Source organism: Elgaria multicarinata, chromosome 17 (genome assembly GCF_023053635.1).
Source record: "Elgaria multicarinata webbii isolate HBS135686 ecotype San Diego chromosome 17, rElgMul1.1.pri, whole genome shotgun sequence".
Classification (NCBI taxonomy): Eukaryota; Metazoa; Chordata; class Lepidosauria; order Squamata; family Anguidae; genus Elgaria; species Elgaria multicarinata.
Window position 1 is genome coordinate 19461972 of NC_086187.1, and position 21709 is coordinate 19483680.

The 21709-nt window shown below is 42.5% G+C and overlaps 2 protein-coding genes across 5 annotated transcripts in view; one reads left to right on the forward strand and one right to left on the reverse strand.

Moving 5' to 3' along the window:
* Positions 1 to 3585, forward strand: part of DAGLB (diacylglycerol lipase beta) — a 28537-nt gene extending 24952 nt beyond the window's left edge. For 3 of the 4 annotated variants that reach the window (XM_063143128.1, XM_063143129.1, XM_063143127.1), the window contains one exon: positions 2273 to 3585. In XM_063143128.1, coding sequence (XP_062999198.1) covers positions 2273 to 2468 — 196 coding nt within the window. In that variant the 3' untranslated portion in view covers positions 2469 to 3585. The remainder of the gene's footprint in view (positions 1 to 2272) is intronic. The other variant, XR_010026240.1, reaches the window with a different exon arrangement.
* Positions 3586 to 4402: 817 nt separating this feature from the next.
* Positions 4403 to 19666, reverse strand: RAC1 (Rac family small GTPase 1). The gene is made up of 6 exons (XM_063143353.1): positions 19368 to 19666; positions 12762 to 12833; positions 12207 to 12324; positions 7236 to 7298; positions 6232 to 6391; positions 4403 to 6033 (listed from the first exon to the last, which is right to left on the reverse strand). The coding sequence occupies exons 1-6, from the start codon at positions 19400 to 19402 to the stop codon at positions 5903 to 5905; spliced, it is 579 nt and encodes a 192-aa protein (XP_062999423.1). The 5' UTR covers positions 19403 to 19666; the 3' UTR covers positions 4403 to 5902.
* Between the last annotated feature and the right edge of the window lie 2043 nt (positions 19667 to 21709).

Here is a 21709-nt window from a genome sequence, read left to right on the forward strand (position 1 = left end):
GATTGGAGAGCTGAAGGAAGGATGCAACTGCAGCGGTTGCAGAAAGGGTCAGAGATGCAAGGGCGCAAGAGACAGATTGTTCTGTTCTATGAAAAAGTGCAGAAAAGGGCAACTAAAATGATTAAGGGGCTGGAGCATCTCCCCTATGAGGGAAGGTGACATCAACTGGGATTGTTTAGCTTGGAGAAGAGGAGGCTGAGGGGAGACATGATAGAGGTGTACAAAATTATGCATGGTGCGGAGAATATGGATAGGGCGACACTTTTCTCCTTCTCTCAAAATACTAGAACCCAGGGTCATCCCATGAAGCTGATTGGTGGGAAATTCAGGACAGATGAAAGGAAGAACTTCTTCACACAGCACATAGTTAAATTATGGAACTCACTGCCACAAGATGTTGTGATTGCCACCAATTTGGATGGCTTTAAAAGGGGGTTGGATAAATTCCTGGAGGCAATGGCTATCACTGGCTACTAGCCCTGATGGTTGGGTGCTGCCTCAAGTATTCGAGGCAGTAAGCCTGTGTGCACCAGTTGCTGGGGAACATGGGCAGGAGGGTGCTGTTGCACCCTGTCCTGCTTGTTCATCCCTGGCCGATGACTGGTTGGCCACTGTGTAAACAGAATCCTGGACTAGATGGACCCTTGGTCTGATCCTGTGTGGCACTTACGTTCTTATGAAAGGCACTCGTGAACATAGCAGCCCCCTGAATGTCCAGCACCAATGCTGGATCTACTCTCTCTAGTTACAGACTGGAGAGGCAGCGTGCAAGTAATAATGCAGGTTATGTATCATGGTTTAATTTGTTTTTAACTGTGTATATTTATTGTTTTATTCTGTATGTTTTTATCTGTACGCCGCCCTGAGATCTTAGTGATATAGGGCGAGATATAAATATTTTAAATAAATAAATAAAATAATAGCGCCTTTTCTTACATGCCTTAATTGTGCAGACTGTTTTCGGAAGTTAAAACCAAAACTCCTGACAGGACTGGTGCTGAGTAGCTCTCTTCTTTATTTGGCTCTTGTTGTAGACAGAAACCAATGTAACTTCCCTGTCTGGTTTTTGTTTTTGTCATAAAAACAAATTATTTTAAGAATAGCTGACTTGAGCAGGGCACCATTAACCCGGCTTTTGCATGGAGTATAAATTATAAAGAACTATTTGCTGCTCTTGACATTATTTTACAGTTGGAGAATGTAAATGTGATTCTCAAAGTGGCTTTCAAACTTCCTACCTGCAGGAAACTCTTTTCATGTAGACTGTGTGCTAATTAAACCCCCAAGTTTTGCAGATTATATGCAACTGTATCCGCTGGGCCACACTGTCTGTCTGTACACTGGGAACCCTGATAAATTGCATAGGAGTACAATTTAGAAATGATTGCTTTAAGACATAGGATAAATGTAGTTTTTGTAGAACTATGTTTGCACTTTAATCTCTTTCTGCCTGCTAAGCAGCATCAGACAGAATGGGCTATGGATTCAAGTGTACTATTTCTCACTCCTTTGTTTTTCTAAATTCCAGCCTTAGGAACATGAATGGGAAATTAATCAGGGAGGATTGGTGACTGCGATTTCTAAAGAGCAACTTCCTTTTCTTGCTTGTCCTATAAAAGAGGATGTACCCATTCATAGAAAATTCAAAACCACATACAGAGTTAGATGTGCTGACCAAACCAAACTTTTAAGAGCAAACATTTTAAACACGTAACTTTGTAGTTTTATAACGTTCTACTGAAATGTGGTATTAAGTGTTGTAGTTGTTTTCTTGCGGGTGGGCAACCCACTCTAGTTTTAAGTTCAGATACTGAAAGCGTTGTGTTGATCCATTAAGGAAAGAATGCAAAACTAACAGCAGAGTAATGCTCTTATTAGGACCATGTAGAATGTCGCCAAGTAGTAAGCAAGCTTTTGAGTTCTCCAGAATTACCTTTGAAGCAAGATGGTAAGCAAACTGAAAGGGGACAGAAGGCAAAAAGCTGGACATGATGGAATAGCCCTCCAGGTCTGTCATTTATAAGTCTTTGCGTCTCCTGGGTAGAAAATAAGTTCCACCAAGGGCTACTGGGACAAGAAACTTAAGTTAAATTAAGGCAGCCCCATTCATAGGTTGGTTTATGGTCTGCTTCTAAGAACGCTTGTATCTTGATCATTACCTAATAAGTGAAGGCTGCCTCCTGCTGTGCTGACCTTTTATCATGCATTTGTAGGGAGGAAAGTGTTTCAAATAGTTGTTGAAGTAAAGGTTTGCCATGTTGTCCTTTTCCAGGTGGTGCTCTTCAGATGTCAAGTACACTGCAAGCTGGTCCAAAGAAACTGCCTTTGGTAATATTTTAATAAGCCCCAAGATGATAACTGATCATATGCCAGAAATGGTCCTAAAAGCTCTCAACAGCTTGGCCCAAGCAAACGCACCTTGCCTTTCCTGTGGAGCCCAAGGAGACTTTTCCCCAGATGTCGTATAATCACAGGCCTGGGAGGACAGCAGCAATGCCGACTGTTTTCAAGTGTTCATGAGAGCAGCCTTTTTGTAGTTAAAATCATGGCTGAAGTAGGAGCTGGGGAGATGTCTTTGTAATTTCCAGGATACACATCATGCTGCAACAGTTCTTCTGGGCTACTTGATTTTCTGGGTCATCTTGAAGATGAGCTGCCTTCGCTTAAACAGAAGCAAGTGAACCAGTAATGGATTTTAACCAATTCTATCAAAGTCTCTGCAGAGTGGCAGCGGGAACTGAGAGCATGACTGACTGAGGAGGAAGAAGAAAATGGCTAGTAAGTGAGCAGGCAAGTCCAAATTTTGGGTCTAGCTCTGCCAAGTATGTGCCCTCCTGGAAGTAATCCATGTCATCTCACATCCATGGTTCTCATAGCACAACTGGACATGCCTCCTGCAGGTTTATAAAGTATTTGTAAAATTTCACGAGAAAAGGACAACAGGAAAACTAAGCTGAAGACATCTATACCACCTCTGTGGATATGCCATGATGACGCCCAAGAGGTGAGTGAGCTGGACTTCACAGTTTATTGTTGCACTACCATTACTGTTGGAAATGTCTTTTTCTTTTCCTATTGAAGGAAGCTTGCATTTTAAGATACCTTTTATAGGTTTAAATGCTACTTGGATACATGTGCAATACTTGTCCGCTTTTGTTTACAGTTCTTCAAGCCTGCTGAATGTGCTTTTAATTATAGAAAGGTTAATATCCCTCTTCATAAAGATGGTCTGATTCTTCTCTGCCCTTTCTTCGTTAGGACAGCCCTGGAGGATCATGTGAACTGGCCATGTATCAAAACCAGGTTTTGTTTTTTAAAAATTTCCTTCCTGTAATTTTGTATAGCTAAATTGTATAGCAGCAAATAGCCCCAGGATGAAGTTCATTTACTGAACACAAGTCCTTGCAATACCATTTTCTGATGGCAATGGTTGTATTGGTACTGTTTTGTGATCGTCTTTTGTTCATAGGACTAGTTTCCATTTTTAAAAATGGAGACAAAAAGGATGTCTTTGATGCGTTACATTCCTGTTTTACTGCTGGCCAGAGAGAATTCGCATGTTATTAAAGAAAAAACCCAACCCTCCTGTACCTTTGCTCTGGAATTAATTGGATCTCTCATACCTGACCACTCCTTAACACTTGCATCAGAAACATCTTATTCATACAAGGAAGGGTTTGCAATGTCCTTCTTTTAGAAGGGCAGTTCACAATTTTCACTAAGTCAACAGAAGGTGTGACTCTAGAAAGGCTTGTCTCAGAAATGATTTTTAGAGTGGTAGAGTGATTTCCTTTAAAAAGCAAACCCCAGGTCTATGTAACATTAAACTGTGTACTGTTAAATTACTTGTAAAGTGCCTGTCATTACTATGTCCTACAAGCATTACTTTAATGAGTGACACCTCCAACAAAATGTATTATGAAGTGTTCCTCTTCAGGGTTCCAGACACTCCTTTCTACTCTGCCAAACAGACAACGTTTTGTGCCCCCTGAGTATGCTGTGTGGTGCAGTGGGACATACTGATGCCCAGTGCCATCTACATTGAAATCGGGGATTTCTCCAATGGTTTTTCAGGTTATTCTGTTCCTTCCTGGTGGACCTTTGAGGGGGGGAAAGGTGTGAACCAGAACCTATCCAGACAATGGGATGGTTCTCTATCATGCTGAGAGCAATATACCAACCAGCAGTAAAACAAGTCACAGTACACAAAAGACCCAATCCAATTGTGCATAAATACAGCAGCCAACGTGAAGAGAGCAGCTTTCCCAAATAATTGTCAATTGGCAGCTGAGGTGATTAAGTCAAGGGTCCTTTTGCTACATTATCACAGAGCACTTCATCAGTTTGCATGAATACAGTTAATACATAAATGCAGTCCAGAAATTCAAGCTTTACCACCAGCGTGATTCAAGAAATTTATTAAGTCATACATGCAAAACATACTGCTAAATCGCATTACCAAAAAGATCAATGTAAAAACTTCACAATCTTGCAAACTCCGTTTATATTTTGTTCTAGTAGTTGAAAGGTTGTAGTTCACTTGTGTTCTTGCCAGCGTCTGGGATGTATGGAACATTGTTAGCACTAGGTTACAGAACCTCACAGACCCAATTACCGTTACTAGATCAATCGACAGGAGGTACATGTTCACGGTGAGGTTAAAAGGGCAATGTCAGCATTAGTAAAGTTACAGCATTAGGATACCTGGCAAATGGTGACAATTAGAGAAAGTTCATTAAGGTGGTGTGAAATATAAAAAAAAATACTAGAACTGGTATGTCTGCTGCACATGATTTTTACACCAAGTCACCTGAGGACTAAAGAAAGCCTCTCAAAAGCATGTACATTATTAGGGCAGAAAGGGGGGAAACGAAGAGAAACTATGCTTGAATATTCTACTCTACAAAAAAAAAAATGCAAATATAATCAGAAAGATTTTTTTAAAATACAGGTTATATTGCTCAGGCGGAAGAGATTCTACAAGAAAAGCATCTAGCAAGAACATGTGAGGGAATGACCAGTTCAAAATTGTAGTAAAATGAATGCCCTACTGGAAAATGCAAACAAGTAATCTATAAAAACACCAACCTCCTCGTCAGCTACTGTTTAGTTGCAACAGAGGGTTTCATTTTACGGTTTTGTTTTTATTAAACAAAAGAAAAATCCATTTAGTTTAACTAGTTGGTTCACAATGTAGTGTAAATTGATCTTTAGTGTCAAAATACTGTCGGGCAGTTTCCCTTGAGCAACCCAGATACCTTTCACCAAAAGAATATACTGCTGTCAAGGAAGACAATATACATTTCAAGGAAAATGGTTTAATCACAGTCCTTAATAAGCAGGAAAGCATTTTTTTTTTTAAAAAAAAAAAGGGTAGAATCTGTATGTTGTCAATTATTGCATTTGTTCAGGTATGAGAGAATGTTATGGCCATCAGTTGGATGAATGTATTAAACAGCAGCGTTTTCCTACTGATACACTATCTGGAAGAAAAAAAACCCTATAAAGTTTTGCGATTCCTAATAAACATTAGTATCTTTAAAGACACCTGTTTGACTTAAAAAAACAGGTTTTGTGCTCCATATAACAAAGCACAACAATGCAACATAGTAATGAGCAGATAATTTGGCAACACTTGATTAATCTGAGCAAAAGGACTTGGAAAAAATAAGGCTTTTATATAGGTTTGTCTTTTTTTTTTTTTTTTTTTTAGGATCTCTTAGTAGAAGAAAAAAAGAATCTAACCTTTTAAACGAAGGGGATCGTGAAATTGATGATTGGTTCAAAAAATTGATGGTAGAGAACTAATTTTTAAACAGAAGAACTTGGCATTGGTGTGAATGCTCCATTGTTCCAAGCAAAGCACAGAAGGTTCCAAGGGGGGTGGGGGGGGGGGGCAACATTACAGCAGCAGACATTTTCTCTTCCTCTTCTTTACAGGAGGGGGGCAGAGAACCGCTCGAATAGCTTCATCAAAGACTGTCTTGAGACCTCGCTGTGTAAGTGCGGAGCATTCTAGGTATTTTACTGCACCTGCAAAAAAAAAAAGACCAACAAGACTTTGGTACTTACAATTCGCAACACCCTAATCTCAAGGAATTCAGAACAGTTTTATCAAGGGAGGCTGAAGTCTCCCCAGGTGAAACAAACCCTACAGCTCTGCGATAGAATTTTGAGTTATGCCAGAGCCCCCGAAACTTAACGTTCATGCAAATAGGTCAAAAGTCCTACCAATCTCTTTTGCCATAGCAAGGCCTTGTGGGTAGGTGATAGGGGTCAGTTTCTTCTCCTTGAGCTTTTCAATAGTGTCTTTGTCGTCTCTGAGATCGAGTTTGGTTCCCACTAGTATGATGGGAGTGTTGGGGCAATGATGTCGCACCTCTGGATACCACTGGGAAAAGAGGAAAAAATGGTTCTCTCTGGGTATACAAACAAGTGCATATGCTGACTGCTACCATTTTCTAGGCAATGTGCAAAGCCTAAACCATCCCTGTCTGCAATTTAAAAAAGGGGGGGAAGAGGAAAACAAGCAAACTGGCACTAATTCTTCATAAAATTACATACAGTACATGTTTAATGACTGGGGGAAAGGCCACTGAGACATAGGTCTGGAAAAGGAGGCTGGGACCAATGGCACTTGATCCCAGCCAAGCAAAATGCGATGTGCTGTGCTATCCCACCTCTCGCTCTGCTGCAGACAGGTGGAATGGCTGCTAATAGAAAACAGGAAGATTCAAGCTGCCACAAATGGTCTTGGCCAGGAAGATCTCTACATTTCCACTTCCCAAGTCTATCAAGCCTACAGCAGGGGGAGCACTTGGGAAAAACAACTGTAAACTGGTAGGAGAAAAACTCTTGTTCAATGGCAAATATCTTTATAGGACCCAACATGTCTCCCCAGAGGGCCTTGTTCCAGAAAGGGGGGGGGGGTTTAGCTTCGTTCTCTTACTCTAGCATCTCAACTGACAGCGCAGCCTAAATTGTCAGAACTGCTGTAACAACTTTGTACTTATAAAAAGAAGTTTTTAAGAGGAACAGAACATTTTAACAGCTAAATCCAAATTACTTATGCTTAAAATAGCAGTCAATGAGTATTCATTTAACAGGGTAACTTTTTGGTGTTCTCATTTGAGTGTTTAGAAACACCAGCTTATTCTGCAATTGCAAATAATACAGCTTAAAACTTGTGAAGTGTCTCCTAAGGAGGGGGGGGAAGGAAACTGTTTTTCACTCACCTTTGCACGGACATTTTCAAAGGATGCAGGACTCACAAGGGAAAAGCAAATTAAGAACACATCCTGCAAAACAGTATTTTAAGAAACTTAGTCTCTAGTGGTTACTTCCTTGGTTTAACGATTTTTCCATATAATCAGGCTTCTAGTTCCACTCATGGGGATTTCCAATTACAAATGGATAAGAAACTGGGCTGGAAGCACAGGAACATCTTAAAAACATGTTTCTTTAGAGTTCAAGATGCGATACAGTTTTAACACATAAGACTGGAGAAACCCATCAACCTGAATCCTGTCCCTATAGTTTGATTAGCTCCTTGCCAGTTGTTTTCTACATCACAAACAACATTGTGATCACTGACAGGCTGTGCTAAGATGCATCACCTGGAAAAATGGGTGCCAATTTTTGATTTTAGGTTGCTCTAATTCCAGCATAGTTGTTCATTTGAGCATAAACACTGACAATACAGGCAACAGTATATTGTGCCTGTTGTACGTAAATGCTTCATGGAGCATGAGAAATGCATTTACCAGGAAGTAAACCCCACAGTTCAATGGGAATTACTTCCTAGTAACTATATTTGGCATTGCATCCTCAATCTTAGGACATGTCCTCTATCTTTGCTGTTATAAAACGCTAAAGTGAGCTTAGTTTTTGGCAAATATTAATGTGAAATACTTCAGCTTCCTCTTCAAATTCACTGGAATCCACATGTATCACTTTTACCAAACCATTCCCACTTGCAGATGAGGAGAAATTTCAGGGGGGGGGGCGCTTTTAACTAGAACAGAGGTGCTGACTATTTCAAGGAAGAGATGAGAGCAGCTGCAGAGAAAAACAGACCGTTGCATTGTTGGGAAGACTCATTTAGGACAAGGTATAAATCTGATCCTATTTAGCCCCATCCCATGAAAAAGATTCCATCCTCTTTGAAATGGTATTGTCCCCCCCACCCCTACAGGGACATATTCAAACATACAACTAGCACCTCCACTTATACATAGTACAGGCCAAAAAGAGTGTTACTATCTCATCTGGTTGTGGTGATGAGCACTAACTCATTGCTCTATGTTTTCTGAAATTCCTAGCACTCCAGTCAGCATAATATCATGACTTATAGGGTGGGGCGGGGGGGGGGGGGAGGCAGCAGTTGCTATACCTTATTCCTAAGCAGTTGTCTGCTAGTCTTAGGAGCAAAATAGAAGGGAGAGTTACACAAGGCAAAATGGTGCCAACTGCCATTCCTTCTCCACACACATCTCAAGTGCCCATTTTCCATTTGAAAGGTTCTGCTTAGCTGTAATCACTGGGAGAAACACATTTTCTGCTCTGGCATCCTCCGCACCCCCTTTCAGCTTACACCAAATACAGATAAAGAGCTCGGCCACTAAAGAATCAGAGGTACTTTGGAGTGTTAGTCGATTGGGCTGCAGCTCCAGGGCTTCTGTTAGGTCAGCACTTTGACACCTCCACTGTTAAGCACTTGCAACAATAATTATCCATGCAACAGGACAACGGGTGAAGAGCCATGCTCATGAGCCCCTCCGCAGCTCCTCCAGCTTGCCAGTTATGAAGTGCCTCTTGACCACGGTCCTGGCCTCCTTCCACCAATTCCACACGCTGTGGTGTTTCCCATTCAGGAAAAGCAAGGATTACCTGAAGCCTTTCAAGTAAGTGGCTTTTGGAGGATAAAGTCTGATCTGATGTGATGACTGTTTGTTAAGGAACACATTCACTTTTAAAAGAAAAACAGACTTGGCGCTTGCTTGGATCCATACGGTGATATGAGGGCACTAGAATATGGAGAGCCGGGTTTATGACCGCAGGAGCAGAAGCAAAAAAAAAAAAGAGAGAGAGATGAAAGAGCTTGGAGCTTAATGGTTGAAAGTTTTACATACGCAGAGCGGTTGACGTTTCACCCTGTTCGCTCCTTCATCCTAGTAATAGCATGAAACAACTTCAGTTAAGGTTAGGAGAGACTTAGTGGAAAAATAAGCTGTTTGGCCATCACTTTCCATACCTGTAAGAAAAGCTGAATCACATGGTAAAACTCTCCTGGGACTGGACTACTTCAGAATTGCAGGTGGATAAACTGCATGACTGAAGGCTCCCCTATGTGAACACAAAAACCCTCCCCTACTTGCAGAAAGCTCATCTCCCCAAGGAAAAGTGTTCTAGTCCAACTGTTTCCTGGGGCAGCTGTTTCCCACATGAGTTTTTCAAATGAAGGGACCCCTTCGGACATGCCACCCGCACACACATTTTCTGAAGTGGTGCAGTCGTAGAAATACTCTACTTTGTGATTCATCGGAACAGGTCACTCAGCTCAATGGTAGCAATGCTAAGCACATTCACTTAGAAGAGAGCACCACTGAAATTATGGGAATTTCCCAGCAATAACTGCACTAACACTTCCTTTTGTGGGACACCCTAAGCAGTGCATTGGCAGAGCTTTTACTGAATCCATTTTAGCTGCATTACAGCCTAAAACCTTACTAGTAGTACATAATATATTTGCTCTATCACATTTGGCCCAAAGCCCTACAATATCCTTCTCTAAAGTTACAGTTATGTAACTGCGTGGGCCTGAAAGGCAGCTTAATGTTTTAGTTTCAAATATTAAAAGATGTTTTAAGTTGGTAGTAGCCAGTGCTCTCTGACCATCCTACAGCTGGCATAGCACTTAACTCCTCTTTAATTTGCTTTTGACCTCTTAGCAGATGAGAACAGGCCAGCAAGCAGAGAGAGATCGATGCTATAGCAGCCACTGATCTCTTTTTGTCAACTTTGAACGTAGCAACTCAGCTGCACATCTGAGGTGTGCTTTTTGCTCATTGCTTCGTGGTTAACCCAGATGAGTCGCTGTGGGCTCTGGAGTCACTCTTGGAACAAAGAATCCTTTTCTGTTCTCTTTCTGGCTTTTCCGGTAGTTCTTTCGGAAGCAGCAATATAGCCAGCGGCACGGCACTGCCAGCCCCTTACTCTCAGGCCAGAGATGAAAATGGCCCACTTTGCTATTTCACAGAGCCTGCGAGCGAATATAAGGAGCAGAAGCCGATTCCCCAGAGTTGTAAATGAAATATAAGTTTGTGCACCAAGCCAGGAAAGTTCACGGTAGTAGAACAGCTTGGCTTTTAAAATTTCTTGGATGGCAAGAGTTTATGTTTGGTTATTTTTTACACTGTTTGGAGGGTCTAGGAAAGCTTTGCTCCTTTTCTCTGAAGCACATGAACCACTATTTGTTCTCCGACTGAGAGATTTCCATTTGAATTTCAGTTCAGCCACAAGCTACTTTGGGTGGCCCTGGATCTATCATACACTCTTTCTCAACCTCTGTTCCCTGATCTGTAATATGGAAACACAAAGCAATTTCATTTAACTCTTGATTTTGCCTACATTCAATGAAGTCTCATAAGACTTGAATTGGTTGAATAATTGTTTACTTGACATAAAGCTATCTTATCAAATAGGCAGGGAGCTAACTTGAAACAAGGTGTTAACTTGGCCAATCCACATCTTTGGGAAATTAAATCTGGGAGGGTTGAGCTGCAGTAGCCACTGAATTTAAGAGCGGATTACATCAATTCCTTCCTTTCCTTTCCTGCTGAGAATGGCCAAATGGCAGCACACGACAATTCAATCAGCAGCTTGCAAGGAGGCTGCCAATAGTTTGTCCCAACTGCTGCCATCCAAAGTGATTCAAATGAACTCATTCTACAGCTATGGCCTTGCCCACATCTTCATTTAAATGAAACCCCCCTGTCACCATTCATCTCTTGAACCCCAGTGAAAAGCTGATCATCACCAGTACTTAGTGATGGTAGTATCAGACCGTGCCTGAACAGCAAGAACAAACAAAGACTGCTTTTTTAGCAGGGTTGCTGATCTCCCAAGGGCCTTGCTGGTGAATCGATACTGCGCCCTAGATTTATTATTTAAGCATGATTTTTTTATTTTTTTGGTACATTCTGAGCAAGGCACCGATGGGCAGTATTTGAGCAGTGCAGCTCATCCTCTCTGGTCCACAGCGAGCTCAGCCAAGGAGCCTGTGGATAGCTGTGGGGAAAGCAACCATTGCAGCCTCAGCTTCCATCTAAAAATGGGAGCAACAGATGAACTCCTCCACAGGATGAGTGTGCTAAAGGAGAAGGTTTGCATGTTAGAATGTAACGCAAGCAACAGTGATTAAAATGGCAGCAAGGAGGCAACAAGCTATCGCATGGAGGGGAGCTTGCAATTACAGCACCTGCATATTATGGGTTAGATTTTGACTCAAGCCACAGAACAGTCACCTCCACAATGCCCTGCAGAAACAAATGGGAGTCATGCAGAAGTATGGGCATGCTTGTATACAAGAGTTACTTATATCACACACAGTGGCTTCAGACATGCCGATCTTGTACAGCCAAGCAAATATGTTGTCACATTCATGTTTGGCTGGCAGCACAGGGTCATGTCTGAAAGGAACTTGTGAGGGATAGCTGAACAGGCTCTTTGTTTAGACATGGCAATCCTGCACCACCTGCTAAACCCAAACACTGGGCTGGCCGCGCAGGACTGTTGAATCCGAAACTGCCCTTGCTGTAGGGGTTACACAATAGGAGATTCCAGTAGATCCTGCGTCCCAGATTTCTCCAAGATGGCAGCTTCCAAAACAGATGGCTTGGAACTGTAGTGATGAACCAGGTCTGGTGGGAGAGGTACTGAAAAAGACAGTCACCCATTAATGTGGAAAGCTGGTTAAGGGACTGATCTTCTGAACGATGCCTTTCACATCAATGATGCTACTAGCCCCGGTCCGCTGCTTGGACTAGAAAGGATTAATACAGGGATCACCATCAGCCATTTGTAGTTTCTGGCATGCTGGATTCACATATTTTACACTCAAATGGAAGCACCCTCACTCTTCTGCAAACCTGAAATTGGAAGCCACATAAACACAACGGTCAAGTCTTCCACTATAAAAAGCTTACTGTTTGTGGATAGGATAAGGGGCGTAGTCTGTCATAATCCTCTTGTCCAGCTGTATCCCACAAGCCCAGATTGACTGGTTTCCCATCAACCATCACATTGGCAGAATAGTTGTCGAAGCTACAGGATGGGAAGGAAATGTTAAGTGTATTCTCCTTAAAGTCTAGTCAGTTTTGGTGCAGTATAATGCTAAAAACTGGAAGCTAGCAGGATGTCTGAATCTCACTTGAGCAATATAGACTATGAAATTTCTGTGGTTAGCATCCTATCTGTGGAACAACCTCTCCAAAGGAAAACAACAACACAATTTAATGCCACCTGTTATTAAAAACTACCCTTCTGATATTGAATTTCCTAAGTTGCCTTTGCATGTATGGCTATGAACCAATGGTCAGATATCCAAATTCAAATTCCTGCTCAGTCTCCAAACTCTCTAAGTGGCTTACACATCACTTTCCCTTAGCTCAACCTGCTACACATAGTTTTTCAAAAAGCTATACAGGTCTTTGGACACTGAAAAATGCTAGACAGAGATTTATAAAAAATTGAATACTCACACAGTGGGTATATATTCTCCAGGAAATGCATTGGTTGTATAACTGATGAGTAGGCATGTTTTACCCACAGCACTGTTAAGGGGAAAAAAATCCAATGAGAACACATTCATGTGATGGGTATAACAAGCAAGCCATTCAGCAGACCACAATTAAACATCAGTATCTGGTAATACTTAAGGCAACTTCCTTTCAAACAAGGTAAATTTAATCCTGTAACTGCAGAACAAAACTTCATTTAGTTCCAACTTGTTCCAAACCTGCTAACTATAGTTTTCCAGTTTTGACATAACAGGAAATAGTTGATGGAAGACTTCCAGGGTTAATTGCAGCACTGAGAAAGGGGGAGGGAAAGGATGGTGAGTGGACAGAGTGCATGCACAAAAAGCTTGTGCACATCTTGGCATGTTAAGCCAATATACGATTGGATGTCACTGGATCCCAGTTGCTGGAGTGGGGAGCGCAGAACAGTGGAGCGGAGTTATTGCTTTCTTTTACTGCTTGTGGGCTTTCAGCACACTGTGGATTTCAGTGGACCGTTTAGCAATTTAAATGTAAGACTAGAAGTCATGAACTTCCAACTTTGTAATCCCTGCTCCAGGTCACAGGCTCTTTAGTTTTCCTACCCTGAGCAATGAGGTAATTGTCTGGCAGGAGTGTTCTCAAATGCTTTGAGGATGAAAGCCACTGTGTAAGCATTAAACACAATGGACTTTTGTAGAGAAATCAGGTATTGTGAGGCGTGGCTGTGTAACGTAGCATTCCTTGAAAAGCCTGTTATAGCTGTTCCATGCTTCAAAGACTTCGAGCAGGTATAAAATACCTGCCCAGACAATACTTCATCCCCAGAACTGTAACCAGGAGAGATCCCTCACGACATGGAGAAATATATAAATGAAACAGAGAGAACCCCTCTTATATGCGAACAAAAGCCTTTATCCGATTTCCCATGTGATGGGGAAAATCTACCCAAACCACTCCAAACCATCCTGGAAAGAAACAGTGAAAGGTTTTCAAGTCAAGCACAACAGGATCAAGAGAACTGCCTCAACAGTGGCCATGTAGCACACGTCAGGCAAGTACAGTAAGACAAGGAAATGCCAACAAGAACAAACAAGTCCCACAGGCCTCCATTGTAGAATGCCCCCATTCTAGGCTTCCTGCCTTCTCCACTTGCTGGCTTTCTGCCCTATGAATCAGTTCTGTACATATACTCAACTCCAAAATGAAGGTTTCATCTTCCCAGGCTTCATAATGATTCACTCAATTCAAGTATATGAAAAGCTTTCAGGAGTCCTAGTGCGGCCAATTCCTCTCTAGGGAAAAAGTAGGTCTAAGATGCTAGATGTGTAGCTATTTAAAGCATAGAGGAATTACCACAAGCCAGAAATTTGTTAAGATAGGTGAGTTGTTGTCCTAACTACACTGAGCCTGATCTTCCCTAGCTGCACTAGCAAAACTGCTGACTTTGAAAGCATGATTGGAAAAAGATTACGTTAAGAAAGCATCTCCCACCTACCTTACATATATTTAAATCTGCCTATATTTAAAAATCAATTTCCTAGAGATTTTTAAAAAATGGTTTTACGTATACTTTATTTTGGGGGTGATCATTGCATGGCATATTCAATTTTTCTTAATCAGCAGCTCAAAATGTGTGTAGGAGGGGGAGCATGCAAGCCCTGCCCCCTCATCATACATTTCTGCCACCCTTCATGGGGAGGGAGAATTTCTGAAGTGGAGGCGCATCCTCTACCTCTGCTTCAGAAAGCCGCCCTCCATGTGTAGAGGGAGACAGAAGTGCGCACTCCCCCTCCTAATACATTTAATTTACAAACATTCCAAACAGCTGACTAGGCCTTGAGTTTTGAGTAAAATATTAAGTTCAGCCTAAAATAAAATAAAGGAATATTAGCATCTTGAAACTATTGTGACACCAAGGATTAAATATAGAGGTTCGGGTTTTTTGTCAATCCCAAAAATACACATTATAGCATTCCTTGAGGAAGTTTTCCTATATAAGTTTCAAGGCTTTAAAGGTATTTCTACCACCACCAACCCCTAAAGCTGAAACCTGTTTATAAAATAAATAAATGCATAAACACACTAATATAAATCCCATTGCAGTTCAAAAACTGGCTGCAGTAGCTGCCTCTCCTGCTTGTCACAGAGCCACAATGAAAGCCCAGCAGCTATAGAGCTCATTGGGTGACCTTCGAGCCAGGCACTCTCTCAGCCTAGCTTCACGCACAGGGTGCTTGTGAGGACAAAATAGTGGGGTGGAGAACTTCCCCAACCTGATGGCCTCTGTAGTTGCACTACAACTCCAAGCATTCCTGTCTTTGGAGGAAAGGTGGGATAAAAAATGTAAAGGAGTGGGCGGATAAATATTTGATCTCACCTGATTTTTAGATGCTGCTCTCATCGAATCAAGTTATTTAATGCTAGACTGTTCTGTCTCCTTTCTCCCCCACTCAGGGCAAGGTTATTAACTACACTAGGGCAAGGGAGAGGCTACTTCAGCTGGGCAACAGAGAGGTGGATGAAGTCAGCTCTCTCCTCCTTTCAGGCAAGCTAGTTGCTCCTAAGTAGGATTGTGGCGGTGATGATTAATCACAGATTTATATTCATTTTCCACAGCATGTTTCCCTTTTCAAGATTTTAAATGGGCTTTATAATACTGTCTTCCAATGCTATAGAACATATCCAAACATTTGAGATATGATTCAGCTCCGCCATCTCAGGAAAACTGAGAGACGTTTATTGTTCTTGTATGTTATATGGGTTGCAGAAGCTTTAAATATAAATTGGCTCTAGACAATCTCCTGAAATAAGTAACGTTTTCTGGCTTACTCTCAAGTTCTTCTAGATCTTGTTTTTTTTTACCAAACTTTAGACTTTGAGTCCTCATCCACATACTCTGAATTATGTTTAATTTGTCATCTTGTGGCTCTGAAAGATGAATATTCTTTCGATTGAAACTAGATTACTCTATAGATTTCTCAAACATCTTTCAATTTCTCTGTAATATGAAGGCTAAACCGCAGACACTTATACAGAGACTGTGATTTTTAAAGCTATTTTTACTTCTCAAAGAAGCTGTACAAATTTGTTGTGATGCCTAGTTACAGTCAGATAACACAGGATTTTTGTTTGTTTTGAAAAAAAAAATCTAACTGCATAGAACTAGTCTTGTTTTCCAGCTGGCCTCCAATGCTCCTCTGAGCTCTGACGTCCAGAAAAGGGGGTGGGGAGAGACAAGAGAGATGGACACTCAGATGCTTGGAGCAACCCCTCTTCAAGAACTGAAGAACATCAGAGGGAGCCGAAACACACACACCCCTCTACCTTTCAGCATATTCTTTATAACAGAAGCTATGTGTCCTGTCAGTCTGGAGGACAAAAAAAGTACATCTGAAAGTATGTATTTGAATTTAATCTTTACCAAACACCATCAATTCACAGACATATTTAAGAAATTGTTACATGATGGAATAAGGGAAAGCTACCACTGTGTAAGGCAACCAATATTGGTAGTATCATCTTCTAAATATACAAGCTACAAGATCCTGTCATATTCCACAGTGGGATTGTTCATAAGTAACAACAGCATTTCATGTCCAGCTTGCAGCAACAATCTACGAACTCCCATTCATAGGTTGTTAGCGTGACATCTAACCCAAGACATTTTGGGTTATTTATGGGTCAAACAACCCAAAGTTAACCTAAGAACAAGTCGTAGGTTAACTTCGAGTTATTTAACCCACAAACAGGTCAGTGACTAAGGGAAGCCATGATGGTACTACATATTGATGTTGGACTAGCATTGGGGAAAACTAAGTTCAAATCTCCACCCAACTATACTATCAGCCTAACCTATCTCACAGGGTTGTTGCAAGGATAAAAGTTGATGGAGTAGAATCATGTACACTGTCTTGAGCTCAATAGAGGGTGAGTGGGAAATAAATGTAATAAATAAAAATGCAGGACAGAGTAAGCTTGAATTTCAGTGGCTCAGACCACTAGAACCCACGGCCATCCATTGAAGCTGCATGATGGAAGGACAGACAAAAAGAACTTTCTCAAACAGTGCACACCTGGGGGAGTGGGGAGCTGTTGCAATGAGTGCAAAAGCAATCCTGAGACCGAGTGAGTTGACCCTTCACTTTCAAGGATTCTATAGTGAGTGCAACACACTGCAACCACACAGTTTTTGCAGTATACAAGTCCTCTCTCCACACATTCATCATAATTTTGTTAGTCATTATATAGAGCAATGGGGCCCAACTTTCTGAAACTAATCCATCCCATTCCTCAGGATCCTTTCCACTGATCCATATACATGCATGCACATACAGTGTTTCTTTAGCAGTTGGTCCCTCTGCTAAAGTAGGAAGGGAATGTCACACAGCACAAGAAGTTTTGTAACTTTTTATTTATTTATTTATTTATTATTTTTTTATTACATTTTTATACCGCCCAATAGCCGAAGCTCTCTGGGTGGTTCACAAAAAATGAACTGCGGTTCACAAATATATATATTTTTGCTTCACCCTGAGGTAATTCCACCAAGTTAAATGCAGGGAGAAGTTGCAGTAGTCCCCATTCCAGACTAAAATCAAATCAAGAGTCAATAAAGGCTGGGTTGGAAAAAATATTTCAAATACTTGGGAACTAGAATCACACTTAAGATATCCAAAGCTAGGAAAAAACACAAATTTCTAGGTACCATCACCATATTTTTAACTGCCTGGATGACCAGATACCTGAGAATTTTTGAACGTTGGATAAATTTGGATCCCTTGTGAGAAGAGAAAGCTGCTATTTCCAAATATAAAGTTCATGTTAGGTCTTTCTGCCCTTAAAATCAACTATGCTCTAAAAGCCAAAATCATGTCAGTCACTTACTATCCAAATGTATAAATTTGATGGAAAATCCTTTAAGAAGAAAACAAACAAACTACTTGTTTAAATTATTATTAAACCAATGTTTCACTTGTACCTTTATTGATGTTAGCGTACCCACTACTAACCTAATACTCCAAAGAAATTGTGAATAAAAGCTCATCTTGATGTAACTCATCTTCATTTTTATTCCAAAGGCTCCAAGCAGGAAACAACTTACTTCTAAGTATCTTTAGGATCGAGCCAATGAGTTTGAATGGAACTAGTTTGTAATAAATCGGTTTAAACAATTTCAACATGATTTCAGGAAATGGATTTCCTTTGTTAACCTCAAACCAAAGCAGAGGTTTTAAACCAATACCACAGGAGACCAAAGACTAATAATGCAAAGCCCCCAACACAAGCCACTAAATTTTGGAAGCATCGCCCCATAGCTCTTAGGGCATCCGCCAGACTTTATATGGATATCATTTCTTCTTCAGTTCAACACTTGAAAAACCAAATGTTACAAGTTTCATTGCCCATTTGTCTTTTCAAGATTACTTTCCTCAACACAAAAGCAAAGCAAGTCTTGGGGTGGCTGGCTTTTGTAAACACACACACACCAGGCTAGCCTCTCATGGAAGAAAACCCCTCCCTTTCTATCAGCACTTCCAGAACAACCACTTAATTTATGTAGTCATTTCCCCATGCGCCCAGCCCATTCCTGCTGGAGTTAATGAACCAAGAAACAAAGTATTGAGAATCTGCTGTTATACTCTGCTCACCCTGGGGGTGTTAACGCTCCTGAGGACAGATCAAGATATTAGGAGCATATAAGGAACAGGAGGAGTGGAAGAGAAGGGAAAAAATGATCCAGGTGTGGCAGACCTTGAAAACACATTTAGTTGGGAGTAAGACCCACAGAGTGCAGCAAAACTTCTAACACAACCCCATGCATGCTTATTTGGCAGACAGACCCGCCTTCAATAAGGATTTACTCCCATGGATTGCTACAGACTTACAAGTTGTCCACGTGAAGGTCCCAACCTGAATGAACAAATCGGGGACATTTGGTTTGTAGTCCTAAACCCACTTACTTCCGAATAAATCCACACAGGATTTAGCCGTTCACACGGTATTCTGGTGGAGAGGCAGGAAAGGAGACTAGGACAGAGTAAGACTCGGCATTTCCCCTCCCAAAATCGGTTGAAGAAATGGCAAAAGTGCAGGTAAGAGTGGGCCCCACTCCACATAGCTGGGTCCAGGATGGGACGGGAAGCATACAGGCAACTGGAAATTAGGGTTTGGCGATTAGAAGTGTCCCCTTCTTCTCCAGTCCCCACCCTCAAACATGCAATGAGAGCACCAAGATAAACATTGGGGGGCACAGAAGTATAGGGGCCAACCATGGAGGAGGCGAAACGACTTGGGGGGGCACCCCCTGACCCCTCGACTTCTTTCCCACCCCAACCCCCACCCCTCTGGCGCCTCCCACACTTCTAGGAAAGTCGCCATAGCCTGCAGACAGGCCGTTGGCCATGCTGGCTGGGGATAATGGGAGTTGCAGTCCAACACATCTGGAGAGCACCGGGGTGGGGAAGGCTGGCGGTTGGCTGCTCAGGCCTGCCTTAGGCAAGGTCCGAAGTATTCATTTGGGGGGGGGGGAAGGTGGCGGTGGGCATTCCTGTCAGCCCTGAGGGAACGGGCGCTTCGGGCACTTACCCGTCTCCCACCACCACACACTTGATGGCCTGCATCGGGGCGGCTGTTTCGTCGCCGGTTCCTGTGGCTCTCCGGGCTGGGCGCCGAGGGATCCGCGAGGCTTCGTGGCCTGAGGCGAAAGAGAGTGAGGGGAAGTCCCAGCCGCCTCCGCTTCCCTTCTTCTTTTGAGGGAATGGAGCGGGGAGAAACCAGTCCCTGGGAAACGGTTACCGCGGCGCTGAGGCAACGGCCACCACCCAAAACGCGGGGCGGGCGAGCGGAGCTGTAAGGAAACAGGAAGCGGCCGCTCCGCTCACATCCGGCCGCGCGCTCCCTCACGAACCACGGGCCAACCTGGGCCCGCCTTCGGGATTTCTCTCGGCCTAGCCTGGCCTAACTCAGGCCTGACGGGGAGAGTGGGAAAGGGGGCGGGGGGAGAGCGAGCGTCGCGCTTCGGAAGCGTTCGGCTTCCCTTCGTTAAAGCTCCGCCCCCGAAACGAAGAGGTTCGGACACGCTCCCTAGCCTTGCGCGACCAACACTCGGAAACACTCGGCTTTCCCTCCCCCTCCTCTTTTGCTCCGTCCCAAAGCGAATGAGGTTTTCGGGAATGTTCGGAAGGATTCGGGTGCGTGTTGAGTGAAGAAGAGGTGGGGGGATGATTTTTGAGGCCTTCCCTCGGCCAGCGTTCGGCTCTTCGTGTATGTTCGGCAATCCTCGAGCTTCCGACGGTTTTTCCCCCCTCCCTTCTTTTTCCAACCGCTCCCCCGCCCTAGTCCTTTTCGGACATTTCCGTTGTCGATGGATTCGGCCGTTGGCCTCAGTTTAGGAGGGGTCGCCATCTTTGTGCCATTAACCCAGTTAGAAGTTATGAGGGGAGAAGATATGACAGGGCGAACTTTGTTTTTCGCTCCCACTTTGACCTATGGTAGCCACAGTATCCTGTGGTAGCCATTTTTTCTATTAAAAATAATCCTTTTTTTCTTTACTATTTTAATACTTGTTATATTTTTTATAAATACATTATTTTCTATAACAAAGCAGAGCAGACCACATAACAACATATAAATGAATTTCAACGTAATATTTCAAAAGTACTTTGAAGAGAAATGTGTCTGAACCACACTGAAGTTAGTCACTTCTTTAGCCTATAAATCACAAAACCTGAAACTACATTCAAGATCCACAGAAACCACTCCGAACTTTCAGGCTTCTTAGAATTTTATTTCAGGATTCAAGATAAAATTGCAAGGGTGGGTAGCTTAAATTGCGAAAGTGGATTCTGGCATAGCCTTAGGATATATCAACTTGTCCTGGTGAAGTAATGGATACACCCTTTACCCACATTCACAACAACCCTGTTCTTGCCTAATTACCTCTTCCTTGAGATTAGACAAGATTATTCTGTACAGTTAGGCAATTCCAAGAGAAGTAGCTGTGTCCATATGCACATTTCCTAGGAGTAAGCCCCACTGAACATGGTCAATTTGCAGTTCGCCTGTAATGACAAAAACAAGAGTCTTGTGACCAGTCACTCACTGGGCCTGTTCAGACAACACGCTAAACCATGGTTAGGCTGCTAACCCTTTTGCAGCAAATGGTTAGTGAGCGTGTTTAAATTGTGGTTATGTAGCCACCATGGTTAGGAATGGCTCAAAATGCTTAACCATCATGGCTTACCATGTCATCTGAACAGGGTCATTTTCAACCTAACCTACCACAGGTTTGTTGTAAGGATAAAATGGAGAAAGAAGACCCACGTTGTGATCCTTGGAGGAAAGGTGGGATATAAATGTTCTTCAGGTCAGCTTTCCCCAACATGGCACCCTTCTGCATATTGTTCACAGGGTTTTCCATTGGCAGTGGTATTTCTGCATGATATTCCCCAAGCATGCTAGAAATAGAACGGAGAGGAAACAAGCAAATTTGCACTTGGTAGACAGAATGGACTCTGGGTTGCTTTTCATCACCTTGCAGTGGATTGAAGAGGGATTACAGTACACAGAGTGGATCAACCTTGACCAAAACATTTGAGAGCCCCTGTTCTGGATCGATTGTCATTTGGATCAATGGGCACTTTGGAGCAACTTTGAACATGATGGCTGCTGCAAAACAAACTAGAACCACTTGTCTAACAGTACTGTTCCATCCAAATTTTTATCCTGCCCTTCACAAATATTTGCAAACTCTATCCTTATAAAGCAAAGCATGGATTTGGAGCTGCACACGCACACACATGATATAGATGCATGCACAGAGACTATGGCTGCAATCATATACACCAGGGTGGGTAACGTGCTGCCCTCCGGTGCACAGCCTACTATCCGCACCACTGCTGTGCAGCAGCGCCACCCCCCCAAACCCA

Coding starts and splice junctions, on each gene's coding strand:
- RAC1 (XM_063143353.1), bottom strand. CDS start 19,402: ATGCAGGCCATCAAGTGTGTGGTGGTGGGAGACGG. Junction 12,834..19,367: donor TGTGTGGTGGTGGGAGACGG/GTAAGTGCCCGA, acceptor TCCCCTTAACAG/TGCTGTGGGTAAAACATGCC. Junction 6,392..7,235: donor TTGAAAATGTCCGTGCAAAG/GTGAGTGAAAAA, acceptor CTCTTTTCCCAG/TGGTATCCAGAGGTGCGACA.